The 15,877-nt window shown below is 41.4% G+C and overlaps 1 protein-coding gene and 1 long non-coding RNA gene across 2 annotated transcripts in view; both read right to left on the bottom strand.

Annotated features, from left to right (window-relative positions):
* LOC127002353 (uncharacterized) overlaps positions 1-3,356 on the bottom strand; it is a 142,245-nt gene extending 138,889 nt beyond the window's left edge. Inside the window, exon 1 of the long non-coding RNA XR_007755999.1 lies at positions 3,268-3,356. This is a non-coding gene — a long non-coding RNA (uncharacterized LOC127002353). The remainder of the gene's footprint in view (positions 1-3,267) is intronic.
* A 2,852-nt stretch (positions 3,357-6,208) lies between these two features.
* The window catches only part of LOC126998332 (vitellogenin receptor-like), a 38,932-nt gene continuing 29,263 nt past the window's right edge, over positions 6,209-15,877 (bottom strand). Inside the window, exons 34-54 of the mRNA XM_050859828.1 lie at positions 15,236-15,380; positions 14,995-15,137; positions 14,634-14,861; positions 14,399-14,541; positions 13,641-13,762; positions 12,297-12,944; positions 11,761-11,861; positions 11,448-11,567; positions 11,103-11,215; positions 10,720-10,843; positions 10,424-10,582; positions 9,577-9,815; positions 9,109-9,294; positions 8,853-8,984; positions 8,576-8,747; positions 7,963-8,078; positions 7,700-7,776; positions 7,324-7,500; positions 6,992-7,205; positions 6,704-6,798; positions 6,209-6,402 (exon numbers count right to left, since the gene is read on the bottom strand). Of these exons, the coding sequence (XP_050715785.1) occupies positions 6,327-6,402; positions 6,704-6,798; positions 6,992-7,205; positions 7,324-7,500; positions 7,700-7,776; positions 7,963-8,078; positions 8,576-8,747; positions 8,853-8,984; positions 9,109-9,294; positions 9,577-9,815; positions 10,424-10,582; positions 10,720-10,843; positions 11,103-11,215; positions 11,448-11,567; positions 11,761-11,861; positions 12,297-12,944; positions 13,641-13,762; positions 14,399-14,541; positions 14,634-14,861; positions 14,995-15,137; positions 15,236-15,380 (3,530 nt within the window). The 3' untranslated portion in view covers positions 6,209-6,326. The remainder of the gene's footprint in view (positions 6,403-6,703; positions 6,799-6,991; positions 7,206-7,323; positions 7,501-7,699; positions 7,777-7,962; positions 8,079-8,575; positions 8,748-8,852; positions 8,985-9,108; positions 9,295-9,576; positions 9,816-10,423; positions 10,583-10,719; positions 10,844-11,102; positions 11,216-11,447; positions 11,568-11,760; positions 11,862-12,296; positions 12,945-13,640; positions 13,763-14,398; positions 14,542-14,633; positions 14,862-14,994; positions 15,138-15,235; positions 15,381-15,877) is intronic.

Below are 15,877 nucleotides of genomic sequence, written 5' to 3'. Positions count from 1 at the left end.
GGAAGGAAGGAAGGAAGGAAGGAAGGAAGGAAGGAAGCGGAGAGGGAATAAGGGAAAATGGTAGAGAGGAGAGGGAGGGAGGGAAGCATGCGGTGAAAGGACGAGGAACAGGAGTACAAAGGAGGGAGAAAGGGAGGAAGGGAGGAGGGAGGGAGAGCGGAAACCAAAGAAGACAGAAAGCTTGCAAGGAAAGGAGAGGCGAGAGGGAGAAATAGGAGTGAAAGGTGAAAGTACCGTGAAGAGAGAGAGGGAGAGAGAGAGAGAGAGAGAGAGAGAGAGAGAGAGAGAGAGAGAGAGAGAGAGAGAGAGAGAGAGGTTGAGGGGCGGGGTTAGAGGAAAATAATCAAATATAGAAAGATATCAAACAAATAAAAAAATAAACAAACACGTAGATGAATGGATAAACTAACAAACAAGTAAGCGAATAGGAGCCCTGTAATGGCCCCGTAAAACAACACTATTTATCGACACACACAAAAAATGATTACAATGGTCTTAAAAATTTCACGTTCGTCACATTCCTCTGGCTATCTCATTACCCCCCCCCCCCCCCTCTTCTCCACTCACTCTCTTCACCAGCCTTCCTCCTCCTCCTCCTCCCCTTCCTCTGGTCCTCTCCTTCCCTCCCTCCCATCCCCCTCGCCAATACCTGACCTTACCGGGAGAGACTGACAGTGAATCGCTCCGCCAAAACACTTCCAGCGGGCAAATTAAAACAGGGAGCTTTTCAACACGCGCCGAAACAATGAGAGGATGCCGTTGAGCTGTGAGAGAAAAATAATGTGTAGTAAAAATAGGGATAACTTTTTTTTTCCCAGACACGTTTCGCTTTTTATTTTTATGACGAAAAAAAAAAGTTCTGATAATACGTGAGAAAAAAAAAAGATAAAATAATAGCAAATATGTCATAAGGGAAATTAGACGACGCGAATGAAACAGATAAGGAAACAATGAAACACGGAAACATGGAAGAGCAGGTAACAGAAAACCAGTCTTCGTAAGAGGACGAGGACGAGGACGATACTTCATGTTTGTCTAGTTTCAGAAAAGTAATATGTGCATTTACGTATAGAATAAGACAAAAGGAAGCTTAGACCACTGTAGAAGGATGTACTGCATATGTTTGACTGAAGACGCCATCCTCATCCTCATCCTCATCCATCAAAAACTATCCGATCCTTTCACAACTAAAGCCTTTATCCTAATCTTTCTATATTTAAAGACGTCATCTTAATATTTCCAAAACCGATCCCTATCCAAATATTTATAAAACTTGGGACGTTTTCTGAATCATTCTAAAATTTGAGACGATATTCGAATCTTTCCCAAACTAAAGTCATATTAATCTTTTAAATTCTAAGGACGTTATTCAATTCTTCTCCACAAACAAAGTCAACATCATAATTTGTTGAACAGTAAAGACGTTCTCCTAATATCTCCGAAACTAACGAATTTATCCTTATCTTTCCTAAACTAACTATAAAAGCTCTCTTCGTCTTTCCAAACCTTTCCAAAGACTATCACAATCTTTCCAAACATCTCAAAAACTAATTAACGGTCATCATAATCGTTCAGCGCCTACGACAAGAAAATACGAGACACCAGATGCCGTCCAAATCAGCACAACATTGAACATAATCACGCAATACTTGAAATTCTGTGCTACAACAAAGTCAGCGTGCATATGTAACAAACCATGACGCAGTACTAAGGAAACTCTAGCACAAGATATCGAAAAGTACCCAAGAATCACTCAGAAATCATCGTGCAATACTAAATAGGTAAATTACATACCACGCAAGATTGATCAAACTACCTGGGGCTGAATTCACCAAGCAAGACCGGTTGTTGGTAAGTCTTTTAGTAAATCTGTCCTCTACGAATGATCCTTGTGTTTAGACTGCTCCGGTGACAATGAATGAAGTACTGGCCTGGTCGATACTTCTTTCATTGCCATTGGGGTCGCCTTAAGATCAAGAGCGTTCCTAGATGATGGAGTTAGTACCAGAAGACTTACCAACAACAGGTCTCGTGAGTGGTTTGATGAATCTGGCCTCTGTATTATATTCTGTAAACCAAAGCGTAACACTAAGGTCAGCATTGTCAGACGTTTCCTTCCACCCCTCACATTAACTATTTCCAAAGGCCGAAGAGGAGATTAATCGGATTCTCATGTGTTTCTTTAGGTTCATGGTACAGAAGATGCTAACAGATGCTAACAGATGTGGAGTAGAGAACCTGGAAACAGTGCTCAGAAGGGAAAGACTCCGGTGGTTTGGACATGTGAAGAGAGGATACAGTGCTGGGAGTTTTGGGGAGATTAGAGGTAGAGGGAAGGAGACCAGTTGGTAGACCTAGGAAAACGTGGAGAAGGTGTAAACAGGAAGACTTGGCATTGATGGGATTGGATGAGCATCGGGCAGAAGGCAGAGTAGAATGGAGGAGAGCCATAAAGCGTCCAACCGCTCAGGAAGAGTGAAAACGGACGTTAAACGAAATGATGATGATGTACCGAAGGAATATCAAACTACCAGAAGGGTCGCAAAACTACCCTTGGAAATGCCCATAACTCCTACGAAAGCCTTGTCAAATAGGTGTGCTGAGGCGCCGAAATGTTAAGAATATAAGACCTTAAGCCTCGGTCACCAACAAACCAACACACGCACACTCCTTCCTCCTTCCAACGCCTGCAACTGAAGCCAAGTAAAAGAAAAAAGAAAAGAAAACAGGCTTCGTTCGCGCTCCCGTGGGCAGTCGACGGCGAGGAAAACGTATTGGATGCATAAAAATATATACCGGACCGATGACTAGAAAAAAAAAACGGTAATAGTAAAGAAAAGCAGGTAAGAGGCCGCAATAAGCTGTCACTCCCATACCCTTGAGGCTTTGTTGCAAGACACACGACGATACTCAAGTTTGTAAGGGGCCTGAAGGGAGGTGGTGGTGGTGGTGGTGGGGGAAGAGGAAGAGAAAAAGGAGAAGGAAAGAGAAGAGGAAGAGAAGGAGAAGGAAAGAGAAGAGGAGGAGAAGAGGAAGAAAGGAGGAAAAGGAGAAGAGAAGGAAGAAGAAAGGAAGAGGTAGAGAGAAGAGAGAAGAGGAAGAGAAGAAGGAAGATGACCAAGACGAGGAGGAGGAGGAGGACGATGACTACAACGAAAAGGATGACAATGAGAGCGGAGAGCGAAGGAAGAGGAAGACAAGAAGGAAGGAGAAGAGAGAGAAGAGTAGAGAGAGGAGAGAGAAGAGAGAAAAAAAGTGGATACTCACGTATCTGCTGTGGAGTGGTGGTGGTAGTGGAGGTGGTAGTGGAGGTGCTTTACCCGCGGCCTTGTTGACACTGTGGATAAAGGATAAGAGAATGAGGAGGAGGAGGAGGAGAATAAAGCTTTGTGTGATTTGATTTAATCATCCCTGTGACGCGCGCGCGTCATGTTCAGAGGTTATCAATGCAAATAGAGAGTACGACAGTATATACAACCCGTCATAACGACGCGCCATTCACATTCCCTACGATGAGTCATATGTAATGTCACACTCAACAAACTTTTCCACGTGTATACTTTGTCCTATTGTCTAGCCTGTTACCATCATCTTTGTTCTGACCATATTCATTCTCGTCTCTTCCAGTCAAAATTTTCTCTCAATATCCTCCTTTGCGGGGGTTCCCGTGGTCCCGTGGTAGAGTCTCCGCCTTGCGCTCCGGTGGGGTACTGGAGCGTATAGGTTCGTGACCTGCCCGGTGCCATGCGAGAGGAAAGGTGGGCTCTTTCCGACACCCTCAGTCCCGTTGTTGGGCCTCCTCCTTGAAAGAATTGGGCATCTCTCTACCAGCTGTCTGGGTGGTTGCGCGGCATGCACCGCCTTCCTCCCTTGGGGTATATCCCCAACGAATTACCCCCCCCAAAAAAATCCTCCTTTGCCTCAGCTGATAGATTAAATCAGCTGCATACAGAAGCTCCCATGGATCCCTGATCTGCACTCCGTCTTGACTTCCTTTTTTACTACAATTACAATAAACAAGAGGACTGAAGGCCGAGCCCAGATGCACCAGCACACCCATCTCGAAAACATACCCGAGGCTCCCCCAGCTCCCTTGGTTGAACATTCCTAAACTGTGCCATTACTTCCCTTACCAGCCTCACTGGTACCTTCTGTTTTCGTAATGCCTATATAATTGTTCTTCTTGGAACACAGTCAAATGTCTTCTTTTCAGATCCACACACAATACAGCCTCTTCCTTCCCTTATTCTGCCGTAGGGGTCTAGTTATGAAGGTTGCATCGTTACTTGACGTTCCAGCCATGAAGCCAAATTGGCAGTCCCCAGTCTATGCTTCTCTTGGTGTTAACAAACCCCCCCCAAAAAAAACGTCATCATCCCATGTTTTAAGACTCAAACCTCTGTACCTGCCACACAACAGTGCAGCACCCTTACCTTTAAACGGTGGTAAGGTAAAACTATCCTTTCAATCTTCTGGACATTTCTCCCCCCCCCTCATGATCTTTTCAAAAACTATAGTTGGTTTTCTGATACCTGCCCTTCCTGCTAGCTTCAACGAAGACTTTTGTATTTCTTCAGTAACCCTACCCTTTCGAAATGGGATCATTACTTTGAACAAGTGTCCCACTCCCTCCAGATATCAGTGCCTGAACTAAGTAAGCAACAGATAAGTGACCACCAGAGAGCTCCTTTTCGCTGACTAGATTATTTTTTAGTTTGTTACCCCACCATCCACCAGAGTACCCATTAGTGGACCGTGACATATGTAAATACCAGTCAAATGGGAAGCGATGGCTGAATGGTCACCTGTAGACTTGGTGCTTGTGAGAACCTAGGTAAAGTTCCACAGCAAGACGCTGTGATTTTTCAAACATTGCAAAGTGGCATAAGATTTCCACATCTTCAAACAATCCTAACTTCAACAACTTTGGGTCTAGATGCAAACCTGGAGGGGTGGGGGGGGACACCATGGGCAAAAAAAAGTTCATACATCACCATAAATATACTTCGCCAGTCATTACTGGGCTCGGGTCATCCAAGATGCTTCTGAAGAGCATACCAGCACCCTAAAAAAACTACCCAAGCCAACAGGTAGCCAAGACAAAAATAAATATTTAAACACAGGAAATGGCAACTATAATAGCAACATGCATAATAAGGACCCCATTCTTCCTAATGATGTTTTATATGCCCTCTCTGGCCTCAACTCTCAGAAGGCTTAAGGACCTGATGGAGTGCCTCCTATTGTCCTTAAAAACTCTGCTTCCATGCTGACACCCTGCCTGGTCAAACTCTTTCGCCTCTGCCTATCAACATCTACCTTTCCTTCCTGCTGGAAGTACGCCTTTGTACAGCCTGTGCCTAAGAAGGGCGACCGTTCCAATCCCTCAAACTACCGCCCTATAGCTTTACTTTCCTGTATCTAAAGCTTTTGAATCAATCCTTAACCGGATGATTCAAAAGCACTTTCCATTTCGGACCTTCTATCTGATCGTCAGTATTGATTCAGCTCTCCTCCTCCTACCGATAGTCTTCTACCTCTTAAATTCCGCCACAATGTTGTCTCTCTATCTTCTATCGATATTTCCATGCAGACTGCTCTTCTGAACTTGCTAACTGCATGCCTCCCCACCTCTCACGGCCCCGCTGCACACAACTTTCTACTCCTGCTCATCCCTATACTGTCCAAACCCCTTATGCAGGTGTTAACCAGCATCTTCACTCTTTCATCCCTCACGCTGGTAAACTCTGGAACAATCTTCTTTCTTCTGTATTTCCTCCTGCCTACGACTTGAACTCTTTCAAAAGGAGGGCATCAGGACAACTCTCCTCCCGAAATTGACCTTTCTTTCGGCCACCTCTGGATTTTTTGTGAGCAGCGAGTAGCGGGCTTTTTTTTATTATTGTTTACTTTTTATTGTGCCCTTGAGCAGTCTTTGTTGTAAAGAAAGACCCAGCCTTTCAATAAGCTCTCCATTTCACTCATACCACAATGGACCCATCATTTTTTTTTCTATGGTCATGTCAGCTTCATGAACAATTCTACAATAGGCCCAAGTCACATCACAAGAGCCAAGAAACCAAACAAAAAATTCATAATTTCAAAAAATGCATGCATGAAATTTGAATAAAACATTCAAATTAAAATCAAAATCAAAGACATAATTCATTATTCACGAGGTTTGGTGGAAACACAATGAAGGACCAGAGACAAGTTGCTGTGTATTTGAGAGTATTCACACGTGGGATGAGTGACTGCAGGTGGATGAACTTTGTATGGTTATGGCCGAAAGAATGATTTAGCAGAACAATGATATAGGAAGCAAATTACACCTTAGAAGGGTTGAATGGAGAATAATCAAACTTTGAAAAGTCTTTGTTATCCTCCATCACAGTCAGGTGTCTGAAGGGAAACAAAAATATAGCATGAATGAAATTTTATAAATGTAGGATGTTGCAAAAGTTAATAAAACAGGAAATCTCTGAATGTATACCAAACAAACAAAGCTATAACAAATTAGCAGAAATTTAAACTTGCAAGTGCTTATTCATATATAAAATTAACATAGCAAAAATACACAACTTTCCTCTGCCTATATAAAAGTGTTCCTTTCACAGAACATGATAAAACACAGACTGAAGATATCCAATTACTATTTACATTAAAAGAACAGCAAATACAATCCATAAATTTACAAACTTACTGACAGATGGGTGTTGCAAGACTGACTTCAGATTGCTGGGAAGCCAAGATAGAGTCTGTGGTGCTGGCCACAGCAGAATCGTCACTGGTATTTATCTGATGGTATACATGGCAACATTATGATGATGCACCATGACCATATGGAATAACAGCTATGTACACAGGCAACTATTGAAAACCTATACTAATACTGTATGGAGTTAAACAAGAGTTAACACAAGAATATATACAATGTATACAACACTTTTTATACTCAATTTGTTCCCCCACAAAGAGATTAAAGATTCACCTGACTGTCTTTGTGCATTGTGGCAGGACTGTTGGCAAAATTTTGTATCAAGGAGCTGCTGCGGGGTGGGGGTGCGTAGGGTGGTGGGTGTTCATGGGGCAGTCTCGGATACAGACCATTACCCCTTTCAGGTTGTGCCTCTCCTTCGAGGATCGGTTCGTCTCGAATCACTCCAAAAGCTGGGTTTACGTAATGGAAACCCTGCTGACCAGACCTGAAGGGAGGATTTGAATAAAGTGGTTATTTAATGAGCAACATAATATACTCACTAAATGTTGACACCAAAAATATTTCAATACAAGTTATCATCCATAATATATTGGATGACCAACCCATGGCCTCTCCTCTTCCAGATTGTGAAGGGGCAGCGTTTCCACCAGTACAACAATGCCAGCATCAGCACAACTATGATTATCACGACCACCACAGTTGCTGTCACGGCTGCATTAGAGTTTTCACCAATGACTTCCCCTAACTCGCACTTATACCCATATCTTCCATCTGGACACCTGCAAAAGAAAAGTTTGGGTGCGATGAATAGGGAAACCTGGCAACTTCCTCATCTATAGTGCATAGTCTTATGTAGATTACCACAGTTTTAATATGAAAGTAGGACAGAGATCAAAAAGTTTATATGAAAGTAGGACAGATCAAAATAAATTTCTCTTACAGCTGAAAACTACAAGTGAATGAATGAATGGTCCCCACCTACAAACAAAGTGTTCAGCTGTGTGAGCCTCACAGGTGCCGCCTCCTTCACACTGATGAGTGTCACAAGCAGTCAGCTGTAGAGAACATTAATGTTAAGATTGAAAGTAACTTAAAATTTAAATTATTATTTATATATTGGGTATTTCAAAGTACTACTAAGATTTCTCTTCCTTTGCCATTTACCAAAATGCTAAACATAACCTTCCACAATTTCGTATACTTCACACTGGGTATTCCTTCATCTCAAACACCTATCTTACCTTCTCACACTTTGTCAGGTCAGTGATGGACTTCTGATATCCTGCCAGGCAGACACAACCACTCCCACCCGAAACACACAAGTGAGAGCAGGACGCATTGTCACATTCTTTTTGCTCTGATAGGAGATGCAAGGAAAAAAATTAAAACCAAAGACCTACGATTTACCTATGTGGTCATCCCTATATGTCCAAGCCCCTTATGCAAGAGTTAACCAGCATCTTCACTTTCATCCCTTACACTAGTAAACTCTGGATCAGCCTTCCTTCATCTGCATTTCCTCCTGCCTATGACTTGACCTCCTTCACGAAGAGTGTATCAAGACACCTCTCCACTTGAAATTGACCTCTTTGTCCGTTATGGGAGTGGCAGGCCTTTTTTTTCTACAGTTTTTGTAGCCCTTGAGCAGCCTTGTAAAAAAAATTAAAAATACTTTCTGGTCCTTGCAGTCAAGCTTCCTCTCCTTCCTGAAAACTGATCTTTCTCAACACAGCAATATGAACTCCCTAGGAGCTTAGTTCCCTATATCATATGTCCTGCAGTTACCTCTACATACTACAGAATAGTGTTCAAAGCTCCAAAATATGTATAAGCAAGTCATCGGAAGATACATACCATTTACAACTGGCAGTGGAGCAACAAAGAGGCCAAGGAGTGTTGTAGGATGGTCACTTTTATAGCAGTCCCCCCTGTCATGCAGTTTGGGGCAATGGATCATCTGGTTGCTTCCACTGTTTACCCAAAACACATTTGGCCCTGAAACTGCCAGGCCCACAGGGAACCAAACCTATCGGAGAAATAATAGGTGTACAATAGAACAAACAATACTAGTTACCCATTCAGTGTCCAGGCAAGATAACTTTTGCTAGAGTAACCTTAGGACAAGACTCACCTGCTGCTTTCTGTGGACAAAGTGATGCCCATCACCCTCCCAGGTAACAGTTTCTATAGTTTCTTGGGTCAAGTCAGCCCAATACACACGCCGCTTGGCCTCATCCAATGCCAAATTGCTGCACCGCACAATCTGAAAGAAATTGACTTCTGTAAATAATGACAAAAAGTATTCTACTTAAAATACCAAACACCATAACCATATGAAACACAATGTGCAGGTTCCACATTCCCATTTTCCACATTCTCACACTTACCTTTCCCCAGATTTCCTTCTTGATTGTTCCATCAAGGTAAGAAGTCATGAGCTGTCCCGTCTTTAACTTTACGTAATTGTTACAGAAGAACAACAGCTCCTCCGTCACCGCCACTGCCACAGACGTCACGTCAGAAACATTGGACCCAAACACGACGCTGCATCCCTTGCCATCCAGGTTACATGCCTGAGGGACAGCAGTATCTCATTGAATATAGTGTATAAAGAAGATAAAAAATATTAAAATTATTGACAAACTACAAAGATTAAACCCAGCTAAGGTAAAGCAACTAAAAATTCCAAAGTTGTGGAAAATAAAACACTATAAATTTACAGTGATTATTACTCACAGCAAAGATTATTCAGTCATTCCCAAATGCATGACCATTGGCAAAATCCTAACACTTCAAGTCCCAAGCAGAGCCCACTTACACCATCCCACTGGCCAATGCAATGACCAGGCACCCACCATAATGCTTGACCAGAGTATTTCTGTAGGGATGGCAGTGTCTTGGTCTCCCTGGTTCCTGCTGCCTCCTACACTTCTCTCAGAACGTTCTCTGGGACCACCAAACAACTCTGCCACATAGAGGTTTCTCTGCCGTGGGTCATAGCACAATGATCTCAGAAGGCTCCTCTCCCTCAGGATAATTTCTTCCTTAATTACTCCATCAGCTCTTGTCAGCTTGCCAATAATTCTTCGGTGCTCTGGGAAGAAAGCCTCAATGGAGTGCTCATAGTTTGCATAAAAAATTTAAGTACCAGTAAATTACTACACACCAATAGCTCAAAATTCTCATTCAGGCTAGCCATTTACCAAGAAAAATTCCAAAACTCACTTCCTACATAATGTTAACACAAAAGCAAATCAAATTTTCAGAGTATAAAGAGAGAATGTGACAGTATGGGCACAAACAATATACCTGGGGTGCAAACTTCCCCACCGACTCCTCTCCACACTAACATTTTGTCCTCATTTGCTCGTCTGTCAGTTAAGGTCACTCCAGAAGGCTCTCCTTCAGTCCTCCTAAATACCCAAAACTCTACAGTGGTAGATGCTTTGAGTACAGAGTACAGAGGGTGTACAATGAGCAGTTCCCTCTTCCGTAGTTTCTTTCAGAAGTGTATTGAATACATTACATTATTTTTTTATTAATCTATTCAATGCATCATGTAGGTAAGCAAACTACCACCATTAGATTTTCTCAGTTATCAATCTGACCTAAGAAGATTATTTTAATATTGTCCCAAATTATATAAACACCAGGAAATTAATGATCAGAAAATGGGACAATGAACAAAGAACTATCACTTACCATCAGAGAAAAAGATATCCTCAGTCATCGGGTCAACAGCAAAAGAAGTAATATAATCAAACATTACAGAGGTAGAAGGGAAGGCATCCTGCAGCTGAAGGTTGTGGGTGAAGTTCAAGATTCCTGCATGTATTACCAGTGCCAGCCAATCCTCACCAGCTGTGCCACATGAAAGAAGCAGTATTCATAAGAATAAACCACACTTTTTTTTCTTTGTAGAATAGTCATTAAAATGACATCAATTTAATATGATTCAGCTATATCATGTTAATCTTAAAAGGTTCTTTAAATCTTACCTTCACGCTTACAAGTGGTTGAATCAACGAGTCTGTACCCAGGGAGGCAGGTACATTGGAAGGTTCCCACTCGCTCTTCACAACCCTGGGAGCACCAACCCTCATCCATACATTCCTGGTCATCCTGAGACAACACATCAAATTACATGTGAATGAAATTTTAAATTTTATATACATGCATATAACATGAAATTTGAATGTTGTATCTTGTGTGGTGTCGAGTCAAGCTTTCTGGTAAATATGGTGGGTTTGTGTCTGCCAACATAATACCCGGACACCAGACTACCTCAAACCATTCTTCCTTAGAAGAAGTAAAATACCCATAAATATATACATCAAAGAGCGAGGTCAGTGTTGTAAACTAATGAAGGTGGTCCCATTACCAGACAAGAACGGAAATCTGGTGCAAGGTGATAACCAGCATGGCAGGAGCAGTAAGCCTTGGTGGGGGTGGAATGGCAGTTATGCTGACACTTCATGACATCACAACGCAGCTCTGTTTGAATTAAGACGGAGACAAGTCAGATTTGGCAGAAGGTTGACAATGCAGAATTATCAAAATGCCACATTACGATTATACAAGCTAAGCACTTTTTTATTTCATTACTTTACCCTACCAATCAATGCTGTAGCCATCTACTACTAACTAAACTTAACCAGAACATTACTATAACAAAACCTGCCCATTTCAAGAAAACTTTTTTAAATGCAAGCAAAGCACTACTCACGGCAAGACTTTTGTTCATCAGACCCATCAATGCAGTCTCTTCGTCCATCACACACTTTGCTATTTGGAAGACACTGCCCATCCTCACAACGAAAGTCATCTCCGCATGGACCTTGATCCCCTGCAAGTTTATACATTTTTTTTAAAAGGATATGGCACTCCCAGATATGCATAGACAGCATCCAAATACAGCTACAAGAGCATTTCCTATGTATACACAAGGCACTGAAGTGGAGGTACGAAAAAAAATACAAGAGGACGGACGGACAACAGAGTCACCTTGGAAAAATTAACCCAAAACTAATAATGTGAACCTAGACTCTGGAGGTCAGTGGTGGTAGCAGTGGTGGGATTGGTGCAGTTCACCTCATCTGCACCATCTGGTTCACAATCTAGATGCCCATCACAAAGATACCTGCAGGAAAAAAAAGACATTTAACCACATAGCTACAGGGATCAAGTTTCTTAAAAGCCCCTCTTAGCGAGAATAATGAGAATAAATCATCACTCACGCAAACCATTTCATAATAATAGATAAACGCATTTGTGATCAGTTTATGCATCATCTATTACGAGAGGGTACATATCATGGCAAAAATTTGGCCCATGGCTGGTACACGGTAAAGCCACAAATTTGGTCCAGCGCTGGTACCAGGTTAACTTTATTTATACCAATGCTTTCTTACAATACACCATTCCTTTCTGAAAAAAAAAAAAACATACCTCAAGCAAAAACTTGGGAATTATAGAAGACAATCACCTATTAATAGTATACTGTGTATTCACAAGACTTTCAAAATGAAGAAAATCACTTAAATAATCAAAGATGTAAACCCACACACAGACCTACCTGAGCGATATGCAGATTTGACTTGCAGGACACTGGAACTCTTCCCTTGTGCAATCTGAGCAGACATTGTGACTTTCATCCTCCCCACGTGGGCAGTCCTGCACACCGTTGCACCGCTGCTCGTGGCCAATGCATACCAAACCCGACGTGTGTGTGGAGAGGCAGGGAATCTTACCCGCTGGGCAGACCCGGTTCCTCTGTCCCCCACACAATGACTCCTCCTCATCCTTTCCATCATCACAATCTTTCTTTCCATCACAGGTTGCATTATTGGCAATACATTTGTTATCACATGGATATTGGTCTGTAGAACATTTAATAGGACAGTTCTCTTCATCGGATCCATCAGGGCAGTCTTTGTCACCATCACATAACCACATCTTCCCGATGCATCGACCCTTCAGGCATCTCACTTGGCCAACTGGACAAGCAACATGTGTGCAGTTTGCCTCATCAGATTCATCTTCACAGTCAACATGATCATCACAAACAAATGGTTTGGGCAAACACTTGTCTGTGTCACACAAGTGGTCATCTGGACATTGTACAGAGGGCATAGTAGCAGAAGCTATTTTATCTGTTCCTTCATCATTGCTTTGACATCCTGCCTCATCGCTCTTATCACTGCAATCTGGACTCCCATCACATCTGAAAGAGTGGACAGTCTCCACCAAATCCTAGAAGCACTGGACTGAATGTAGTGATTAGTGGTGATGTACACCCTAATGAGAGTTATGCTAAACTAGATAGTGAAATCTCCTAGATACCATAACCCTAATGAGTTATGCCCAACTAGAAACAGTAAAATCTCCCAAACCCTAATGAGTTATGCCCAACTAGAAACAGTAAAATCTCCCAGAAAAAGACTTTCTGCACACATTAAATCACTGCACAAATGGAAAAAGTATCACTAGGCTATGCCCCAAACAAAGGTAAATTAATAAAAGCAATAGTACTATTTGGGTATTACTATTGCTGCAGGCACCTCAAACACAAGTAAGAACCACATTTAAATGGGCCAGGCACAGGGCAATGTACTAGTCTATAAAGGATAAAAGGTAATATTCTAAATCAATTGTCACTGAAAAACATGCTAATGTATTTAAACCAAGCTATAGGCTCACATATATGCACTTACCTAACTGAAAAACTAAATAAAATTCTTTTAGCTATCAAAAAAATTTGAAAGGAGCAATGCTAAGAATATTGCAAAGGACTGCAGATCAAATACAATTAATAAAAGCACTGCAGGTTAAATAGAATTAATAAAAGCTAGAATTAATAAAAGCAATGTGGAACAGCAGTCATGTACGTATACAGATCTACTCTGGAGAACCAACATACCTCCACTTTAAGGGGATGCACCGTAAGGAGGAGACACACGCAAACAGGTGTTCTTCACACTGAACTTTCTCACACGTCTTTCCGTCACTTCCCAGTTGTGATGAAAACTGACACAGACAGACCTATAGAACAATTTTGAGAATACTAAAAAATGAATCTCCAACTTCCAAACACAAGGAATAGGTAGTTTGTTTTGGCTACACACTTCTTCCCTAATGGTCATTGACTATAATTGCAGATTGATGCCCATGCTACTTCTGCTTTACTTTTCAGGTTTTAAGAGATTTCTCAAATAGACATGAAAGTTTTAAAATATGTAAGGAGAACTGTAAAGTAAACTGTAAAATCTCGTAATTAAGACTTCCCCCTCAATCTTTGGACACTATTCACTTTGGACACTGAATAAACACTTTCTATATTAACCTATGATAAAAAGTAATTTGAAATACCATTATTTACAAAGCAAGGGTAGAGGTGAAGACTTAAAAAATATCCATTAAGTGAAGATTAATCTAGACAATAAGAGAATAAACACTTATTCACGTGCATTTTTTTTTTTTTTTTTTACAACAAAGGAGGCAGCTCAAGGGCACACAAGAAAATAAAAAAATAGCCCACTACTCGCTGCTTCTAAAAAAGAAACAAAAGAGGTGGCCGAAAGGAAGATCAAATACAGGAGGAGAGGTGTCCTGATACCAACAAAACTAAGATTTACAAAAAAATTTGTTTTGGATCAAGTAAAAGACTCTAGGGCTTACCTCCTTATTAAGGCGATTGCTTACGCATATGTCAGAGCAGCCTCCATTGTTTTGGCACGGTCTCTCCTTCCCCGTCATTTCGTCAGGAAGTTCCCACTTTACTCTTGTTAACTTCAGCATCTTTCCTTCATTTGGATCCAGGACTGAATGCAAAAAATATTATTAATTTATAGAATCGGATTTAAACTTAAGGCATTATAACAGAAGACACTTCATCAGCTCTAGTAGTACTCACAAAGGTTTATCATCTTAGGAGCTTCACTTCGCATGGAATCAGTGCGAACAGTATATAAAGTCCGCTCATATGCCACTGTCCAGCTCAAGTAGTCACCAGTTATCATAAGGGACACCACAGCAGTGGAGACTGCCAGCTCAGTTGGTGGCAGTATTTGGATTCTTTTCAAGCCATTGAAGTTTATCCTCTCTATACGCCCAAGAGAATGGTCACCCCAGTATAGGTGGTCTGGGGAACGAAGTAAAACTACGGTAAGCTTTCTTCAGATTTGAGCAACAATGCACAAGAGGTGCAAGAAAAATTTCTTACTTGACATTAGGCTTTCGTACATGAATAAGATTTCCTGCTTAATGTAACTTACTGTGCTTGTGGTCTACAGCAAGTGTGAGGGGCCTTTGTATCTGAGAGTCAACTATGGTGATACAGGATTTGCCATCCAGCCCACACTGCTGAATGAGTCCCTGGCTTTGTGGGTTAGTGCTTGCAGTACTCACAAACAACAACCTGAAATCAAAGGAGCATGTCATGAGATTGTACAGTAGAAGCGCAGAAACATATATTGTCAAAATGTTTATTGCTGAACTTGATCCTATCAGAGTCACCCTGCGAGTGGAGCTACAGCGATGTCAAGCGGAGATGACAGGCCACGAATAATGATGGTGCGGTGACTTCCCTTGCCCATGGTCAGCCTCATCACCTGCACATTGGAGGCTGAATCCAGCCAGTAAAGGTTATGTCTCACCCAATCTAAGGGGAAAAAAAAAAAAAGTTTTGAAGAATCATCAATATATTAAAAGGAATTTATAAAAGTTTAATGCTTCAATTTCTGGTTCGGATAATGAATAAAATCTAAATTAGTCAATACAAAATAATTGGCCATATGAAAATAGAAGGTTGGTGGGATGCTCCAAAACAACCGGAAATGACTAGCAGCTTGTGAAAGTGTGCAAGGGTTTAAGACTGCTGGACAAATTACATTAAATACAAGAAGTAGAAGGAAATTAGAAGTTTCAGAAAGGACATTAATTTTGATGGTAAAGGTGGAGCCATCATGGCCATCCTTTTACTGAGCCTTTCCCATACAACACAGGAACACATGGATAAAAAGAAGACTTAATATGTCCATAGGTCTTATTCAACAGATAAGATTAAAATTTGAATTAAAACAAGTCTACAGTAGTTGCTTAATTACAAACAGGCAATAATCCGTTTCATTAAGGACCTAAATCAGCAATGAAGGTCAC

Source organism: Eriocheir sinensis, chromosome 2, assembly GCF_024679095.1.
Source record: "Eriocheir sinensis breed Jianghai 21 chromosome 2, ASM2467909v1, whole genome shotgun sequence".
NCBI classification, from domain to species: domain Eukaryota; kingdom Metazoa; phylum Arthropoda; class Malacostraca; order Decapoda; family Varunidae; genus Eriocheir; species Eriocheir sinensis.
This window is presented reverse-complemented; position numbering and strand designations above follow the sequence as displayed.